The sequence below is a fragment of the Crocuta crocuta genome, unplaced genomic scaffold (genome assembly GCF_008692635.1).
Source record: "Crocuta crocuta isolate KB4526 unplaced genomic scaffold, BGI_CrCroc_1.0 scaffold234, whole genome shotgun sequence".
Lineage (NCBI taxonomy): Eukaryota > Metazoa > Chordata > Mammalia > Carnivora > Hyaenidae > Crocuta > Crocuta crocuta.
The window spans coordinates 1,685,840-1,694,337 of NW_027529647.1; the positions used below are offsets into that span (position 1 = coordinate 1,685,840).

Below are 8,498 nucleotides of genomic sequence, written 5' to 3' on the forward strand. Positions count from 1 at the left end.
AAAACAACGTCCTTTTTCTACGAGAAGATGGGGTTTCTGGGCAGGGAAACAAATGAAGACGGAAACAACAGTGTCCTGAGCAGAGGGAAGAGGCGCCCAAGGCCTCCTGTGCGGCTCACTTGCTTAGACTGGTCACCTACCTACCACTCGGGAGTTGTTAGTCTGCCTTTGTTTACATCGCTCAGGTTACTCCCATAGTTACAAACATCTTACTCACAAAATATGTGCACACACAAGCATGGCTTTATTTAGGAGGTGACAAAAAAGAAACCTTAGGTGGTCCCATACCTAATCCTGCCTGCTGGGACTGAGAGAGAAGGCCCCTCTTCCCTCCTCACCAAGTAAACCTCGACCACACACCAAAGCAGAGAAACCACTGCATGAAGGCAGCACAAAACCATCCCCCTCAGCAGACCTAGCCTTTGGGTTGGGGGAGTGTGGGCAGCGGGGCCTGGGAAAGAAGGCGAAGGGAAAGAGAGATCACGGACAAAACCCCAGGCCTCCCTGTTGTGTCACAAGTTCATCTGGCGCAGGGCAGTTGGGACGAACATGCTGCCTCACGCTCGTCTGGGAAGCCAGCCAGGCTGGGCCTGGGGCTCAGAGCTGCCATCTGCCGCAGGCGGGCCGGCGTCCGGAACGCGGCCTGCTGAGCGTGCGGGCTGCCTCCCAAGTTAGGACGTCCCAACTCTGCCTCACGTTCCCCACGCCTGAGGTGGGGGTCTCCCCACTAGTGCCTCACATGTGTCCTAACCCACAACGGCCTAGTGCCTATTGACCTCCAAGTCTCTGAAACGTTATGGGGTCCACAAAGAAATCATCTAAGGAGCACAGACACTCTCTGTGAGTGTCAAAGACTGTATATATTTGGAAGCAAGCACTTCTACTATTTATGGTTTAATTTTTTTCTACTAAGTACACTCATCACTTCCAAGATGCTTTCATAAAAATATTTTTATGAAATAGGATGTTTGCTCCAAGTGCTTTAAAAATCCCAAAAGACATGTAAATTCACTCACAGGAAGACAAATAGAGTTTCTGAACAAAAATCTCAAGTTGATGGCAACTATTTCTCTAAATCAGTCAGAGTAAACCTAGTGAATTTATCTGACCTCAAGAATAAAAACAATCTGGGGTGCCTGGGTGGTTCAGTAGTTGAGTGTCCAATGTTGGCTCAGGTCACGATCTCATAGTTCGTGAGTTCAAGCTCCACATCAGGCTCTGTGCTGACAGCTCGGAGCCTGCTTCAGATTCTGTCTCTCTCTCTCTCTGCCCCTCCCCCACTTGCTTCTGCATCTCTCTCTTTCTCGCAAAGATAAACTAAAAAAAGAATGCATACAATTTTTTAGAGGTATGTACTCCTCAAATAAGAAATATCAGTGTGATAAACACAATTTCTCCTAGCCTAAAATAAATGGTCTATAAATCATAACCCTTTTTAAGCAACAACATGCTGTTGTTTTTGTTTTGGTTTTCGAATTACCAAATATCATGGATACTCTGCAACACTTAACAGATACGAGAAAGGTGTTCACCAACTATGTTGTATACCTGAATCTAATGTAGCACTGTGTGCCAACCACACTTCAATTAGAAAAAGGAAATAACAACTAACACATACATGCATGCATGCATACATAGAGGGGTTCGCCAGGAAATGAACTGTGCCCTCATTTGGCTATTATATTCCTAATACATACTTAGTGCTAAAGGCACATTCATGCCATGTTAACTCGATCCAGCCAGAACACTGAGTAGCAATTAAAAACTTTTCAACTGAGAGGCCATCACAAACTTACCAACAGCTGGGGTAGAATACAAAGCATTTTCTCCCAGCCTAGGTCAGAGTGGGTTGCTGACTTGAGGCCCCATCACCACTAAATACTTGCCTCTGTACTTCCTACACAATCAATGACACATGAAACAGACACAGATGCACTACCGCCATCTAGTCCTCAGAACCTCAGGTTTCCCCACTTGTCCCCGTGAAGTCCTTAATACCAGGCGAAAGTCACCATTGCCATTCCATCAGCACATCTCTTCGGCCTTTCCTGGACTTTCGCATACTTTCCACTGGTGAAGAATACGAGCCAGGTTAACTTGTAGAATGCCCTTCAACCTGCCTTTGTGCTTCAGATCATGCAACTTTAGCAGGAATAGCACAGATATGACTGTATCCTATGCATTCACTGGGCACTTCCTTGCTTTCTGGCACAGCAAGATCTTGTGCCTTCCCATCCCTGCTCTGGACTCAGTATTTCTCCTCAAGAGCCCTGGTTAGTGGAGCCTTTTAGTGGAGAATGGAATTCAGAAGCCAAGATCTGGGTGCCAAGTGTGCTCAGAACTAATAAATAAAGTAATGTGTATGTGGGTGTGGATACGTATAGAAGTATGTGACATATACTCACGTACACAGACATACATGAATATAGCTGGCTACCTACCTATCTACCCAATGAAAACCATGCATTTAACCAACATCTCCAATTTCAGGGTTCATTCTCATTTTCTCCTTTTTCATCTCTATTAACTCTCTTTTCCAAAAGTGAGAAGCTTGGCTTCTGTCATCATTAATATATTTACCTACTTGATCCATCTGTCTGTATGCACTGAACCTCCCATCTCAGCTGCCCTGCCCTTCTCACCTGCTGAGGCTGAACCCTGGTGCTGGGTCACCCAGGGAGTATTACTGCTTTACGACAAGAATATTATAAAAACTTATCAATCATAAAATTTACAGCTCTCAGCAAATTCTTTTTTTATGCTACTCCCACCTTACATAAGCCTCTCCTGCCTGCATGTACTGAATAAAACGAAGCACTAATAACGAATACCTACTATATGTCAGGCTGTGTATGACACGCACTGTTACAATGAATGCACAGAAGGACCCCATGTGGCAGACACTCCCACTCTCCCTGTTTTACAGATGAGGAAGTGAGACACAAGGAAGTTAAGTAACTAGCCTACGATCACAAAGTGGAAATCAAATGCAAAGCCATCCAAGTCTACAGTCTCCCACTCTACTGCCCTCCAAATGAATGCTTGAGATGAGATGAGCAAGTAATTCTCAGTGGGTGAGTAGTAAACCATGGCAGTCATTCTATTCATTACGGTGCTATATAGGAATCTCCATGCCCAGGTTTCAGCACCAAAAAAAAAAAAAAGGAAAACCTGAAAAATCATTTAAATGCCAACTGTGAGGAATTGGTTAAATAAAGTATAAAGAGCCCATAAACCAGACCACCACTTATGAAAAGTATTGAAGAATATAAGAGAATTAAGAAATCATTAAAACTGACAAATTTTGAGGGAGAAATGTTTCATTTTTATAACAAGGGGAAAATAATAAAAGTAAGCAATCTACATACCCTAGAATGTCCTCTGCATTTTTCATTTCCCCACTATCATATACCTTCTCTGTCAACGTGCCTAGGGTTGCTCTGTCTTAAGGAGGCAGGGAATAAATTAGTACTTTCAAGTCCTAGGCACAAAAACATTAAATAAAAGCAAACAGGCTTACCAGAATGTCTTTTATTGCAATTCTCAACACTTTTTCAGTCTCATTTATTTCTAGAGGTCTGGCAATTGCTTCTGTTCTCAGTTCCTGTAAGAAACAATGAAATGAAGTTCCTTTTCAGAAGAGGAATTGTCAAAACCAATTCCTAGATGTAGATACAGCTTACGAACTAGTTCTCAAAAGTTCCATTACAGTGCGGATCTCTGATGCAAAACCACTTCTTCCAGCAACTCCTCTAAACATCTTCCTAACCCTACTGCTTACCTGGCCTCCCTCCAGCTCCCCAGCCTCCCTCCAGGCCCACCTGCCTACACCACGGGTAAAACTGAGCTCACCTCTATCATCTTTTCTCCCAAATTTGTTTCTTTACCTATACTGATTTAGGGGAACTCAAAACCAAGTGCAGCTCAACCTGCTGTCTGAACCCCTTGCCAACCTCTATGATCTTTCCTATGATTAATTCCCTCTAAGTTGCCTGTCACTGACATCTGTAGCCAATGACAGGAATCACCCTGGGCCCCCTCCCCTTGCATTAACCGCTAACCAATCAAGGGAGGCATTTGTGCCTATCATACCAGTACTGGGGACTTCTCGGAGACATGGGATTTTAATGTGGATGCAGTTATGAGGTTTCTGCAGAACATTCCCAAACTTTCTTGGGCCTCCTTTACTCTACAGCTTCTTTCACCTCCCGCACTGTGGAAGATTGCGGAGGGCAGGGATCAAGGACACAGAGCATGGTGGCTTGTCTGTGACTGGTAGTAGTCCTCAGTGAGTATAGGAAAAACAAATACTGGACAGGGGATCCACCTCAGATCACGACTATATACAGAATTTGAGGAGTTCCGTATTCATGGCTCCCAGAGCAACAGTTTGGCCACTGATTCAATTCATTACAGGATGGTGTGGAAAGCGTCCCCAATGGAATCCTGGGTCAAGTCTCACAATGAAGCCACAGCTCTGTGGCTATTAGCAAGTGACCAGCTCTTGTCTCTAGGTCTGTTAGAATCATGTGTAGACACACATGCACTCCTGAACTATAAAGAGAAAACACAGGGGCACCTGACTGGCTCAGTCGGTTAAGCATCCGACTTCACCCTGGGTCACAATCTCACGTTTGAGAGTTTAAGCCCCATATCGGGCTCTGAGCTGACAGCATGGAGCCTGCTTCGGATCCTCGGTCTCCCTCTCTCTGTCCCTCCTCCCAACATGTGTGTGCATGTGCTCTCTCTCAAAATAAACTTTTAAAAATTAATTTAAAAAATTTGAATAAAGAGAGAAAGCCCAGAAATCCTAGAGCTGCCTTGTTATCTAAATGAGCTATTAGATGGGGGTGGCAGTTTTGGTTTGCGCCCTTCACCAGGTGGGACTAGATTAATGTGGTTCCCTTCAAGAGAAGGGACAGTGAGCTGGCACCCAAGTCCCCTGCTTCCAGACTGCTTCTAGGGCAGAAATGAAAAGCAAGAGAAAAAGTACTATTATACTATAGTACTGATGCCAGAACACAGACCAGGCAGCCAGAGATCATGGCTGACATACCTGACGGGACCAAAATGAATTAACTACATTTAATTTAAAAATATTAGATGTGGGGTGCCTGGGTGGCTTAGTCAGTTAAGTGTCCGACTTCAGCTCAGGGCATGATTTCACGGTTCATGGGTTCGAGCCCCGTGTCGGGCTCTGTGCTGAGAGCCAGCTCAGAGCCTGGAGCCTGCTTCAGATTCTATATCTCCCTCTCTCTCTGACCCTCCCCTGTTCATGCTCTCTCTCTCTCTCTTTCTCAGAAAATAAATAAAACATTTTTAAACAAATAATAAAAACAAAAACATTAGATGTGGGCATGTATGCTTCAAATGACATTCATCTTCACACATAAGAGTTAAACAATACTCTATTTCCTCTTAAACCAGTGGGTCCCAAATTCTGCTGCACACTGGAATCACCTGGAGATCTTTAAAAATTGATGCCTGGTTCCTACCCCCAGACATTCTGACTCACTGGTTTGGGGGACAACGTGGTCATCAGGTGATTTAAAAGGACTATAGGATGGCACAGAAACAAACACGCAGATCAATGGAACAGAAAAGAAAAACCAGAAATGGACTCACAAATGTATAGCCAATTAATCTTTGACAAAGCAGAATAGAATAAAGACAGTCTCTTCAGCAAGTGGTACTGGGAAAACTGAACAGCAACATGCAGAAAAATGGCCCTGGACCACCTTCTTACCAGAAATAGACTCAAAATGGATGAAAAACCTAAACTTAAGACAGGAAGCCATCAAAATCCTCAAGGAGAAAACAGGCAAAAACCTCTTTGACCTCAGACGCAGCAACTTCTTACTTGACATGTCTCCGGAGGCAAGGGAAACGAAAATCAAAAATAAACTATTGGGATCTCATCAAAATAAAGACTCTGCATATCAAAGGAAACAATCAGCAAAACTAAAAGGCAACCAACAAAATGGGAAAAGATATTTGCAAACAACAGGTCAGAAAAAGGGTTGGTATCCAAAATCTATAGAGAACTTACCAAATTCAACACCCAAAAAACAATCCAGTGAAGAAATGGGCAAAAGACATGAACAGATACTTCTCCAAAGAGGACATGCAGATGGCCAACAGACACATGAAACGATGCTCAACGTCACTCATCATCAGGGAAATACAAATCAAAACCACAATGAGATACCACCTCACTCCCATCAGAATGGCTAAAAACAAGTCAGGCAACAACAGATGCTGGCGAGGAGGCGGAGAAAGGATCCCTCTTGCACTGCTGGTGGGAATGCCAACTGGTGCAGCCGCTCTGGAAAACAGTCTGGAGGTTCCTCAAGACATTAAAAATAGATCTACCCTACGACCCAGCAATTGCACTACTAGGTATTTCTCCAAGGGGTACGGGTGTGCTGTTGGGAAGGGGCAGGTGCACCCCAATGTTTATAGCACCACTATCAATAGTAGCCAAAGTATGGAAAGAGCCCAAATGTCCACTGATGAATGGATAAAGAAAATGTGGTGTGTGTGTATAAATAATGGACTATTACTTGGCAAACAAGAAGAATGAGGGGCCCCTGAGTGGCTCAATTGGTTAAGCGTCTGACTTTGGCTCAGGTCATGATCTTGCTATCTGTGAGTTTGAGCCCCACGTCGGGCTTTGTAGAAGCTGACAGCTGAGCCTGGAGGTTGCTTCATATTCTGTGTCTCCCTCTCTCTCTGACCCTCCTCTACTCATGCTCTGTCTCTCTCTCTCTCTCTCAAAAATAAATAAATGTTAAATAAATGTTAAAAAATTTTTAATTTTTTTTAATGTTTTTATTCATTTCTGAGAGAGAGAGAGAGGCAGCGTGAGCAGGGGAGGGTGAGGAAGAGAGGGAGATACAGAATCTGAAACAGGCTCTAGGCTCTGAGCTGGCTGTCAGCACAGAGGCCGACGCCGGACCCGAACCCATGAACCGTGAGATCATGACCTGAGCTGAAGTCGGACGCTCAACCGACTGAGCCACCCAGGCGCCCCCAAAAATTTTTTAAAATGGAATGAAATCTTGCCATTTACAACTACGTGAATGGAACTAGAGCATTATGCTACACAAAATTAGTCTGAGAAAGATAAATACCATATGACATCACTCATATAAGGACTTCAAGATACAACTGAGCATAAAGGAAGGGAAGCCAAAAGAATATAAAAACAGGGAGGGGGACAAAACGTAAGAGACTCTTAAATACAGAAAACAAACACAGGGTTGCTGGAATGGTTGTGGGAGGGGGGATGAGCTAAATGGGTGAGGGGCATTAAGGAATCTACTCCTGAAATCAGTGTTGCACTATATGCTAACTAACTTGGATGTAAATTAAAAAATAAAAATAAAATAAAATGTAAATAAAAGGACTATAGGAGCTCTGTAAAAGTTACAGGAACCATTTTCTTAAACAGCTCCTTAAATGTAGTGGATGAAGCATTCTCCTTGACTGGTAGTGGCTAAAACAAGGATTGCAAATCAACTATAACATCCACTCCAGCTGAGTGGATTCCAATGGGGAGCAAGGTTTGGGAACCATGGGCTTAGAGGAGCACTCTGTAGACAAGAATGCTGAGTTCCCCAGGAAAAGGCACCACGCTCAGCAAAATTAGCCATGGGCACAAGGAGGAAAGTTCCAGCAACATGCTACATAACTGCCATTCCTAAACTAGAAGGCACAGCTACTAAAAACAGACCACTGGCCACTAGAGGCAAGGATGGCAGCTAACACTGTGTATTACTTCCCGCACAAGATCTCATTTAATCAGGTACGGTTTAATGAAGTCAGAGGGGCAGGGAAACACAGAATTGGAAAGGAAACCTTGAAAAATGCTTCGCTGAGGAAGTATCCAAGCATCCAAAGACTGCTTACCCTCAGCTCCACCTCCTTGCCCAGCAGGTCATACAGAGAGGCTCCCCTGGACGTGATCTCAGAAGCAAGCTGCCTGGCTGCTTTCAAGTCTGCAATCTGGAAGGAAAATATCAACAAAAGAAACCTCAGTGACAGGTTTTTAACAGACATTCAGAAACCCAGTTTGTTAACATGGATTCCTGCCTCCCGTCAGGATACCTGACTACTGACCATGTGTTGCATAGGACACATACTGCATCCCACCGAGCACTCCCAGGACACCTCAGGCTCTCCGAAAATCCAAATGCCAAGTCAAATGTAATCCTCGACCAGGAAGTGTAGGAGGATGAAAGAGACATGCTTCCTACTCAGACTCTGTCCCAACAGGGGACCCCGACAGCAGCAGGGTGACCCTGGGAGGGACAATTGGAGAGGCACACGTCCTACTGCAGAAGCCTGGTGCCCTGCGTTCCTCGCTCCTGCCTCCAGCCTCCGCCTCTGAACGGGCCACACAGGGCCACTGAGGCTCACATGAGGTAACGTGCCCCCAGCCCTGCAGCAGCGCCCAGCTCCGGGGGGGGGGGGGGGGGGGGGTTCTGTTGTTTTGC

At 44.8% G+C, this 8,498-nt stretch overlaps 1 protein-coding gene across 6 annotated transcripts in view; it reads right to left on the minus strand.

Moving 5' to 3' along the window:
* CLUAP1 (clusterin associated protein 1) overlaps window positions 1-8,498 on the minus strand; it is a 34,629-nt gene that overhangs the window by 19,173 nt on the left and 6,958 nt on the right. For all 6 annotated transcript variants that reach the window (XM_077762550.1, XM_077762551.1, XM_077762545.1 and 3 more), the window contains exons 5-6: window positions 7,912-8,007; window positions 3,521-3,604 (exon numbers count right to left, since the gene is read on the minus strand). In XM_077762550.1, the coding sequence (XP_077618676.1) occupies window positions 3,521-3,604; window positions 7,912-8,007 (180 nt within the window). The remainder of the gene's footprint in view (window positions 1-3,520; window positions 3,605-7,911; window positions 8,008-8,498) is intronic.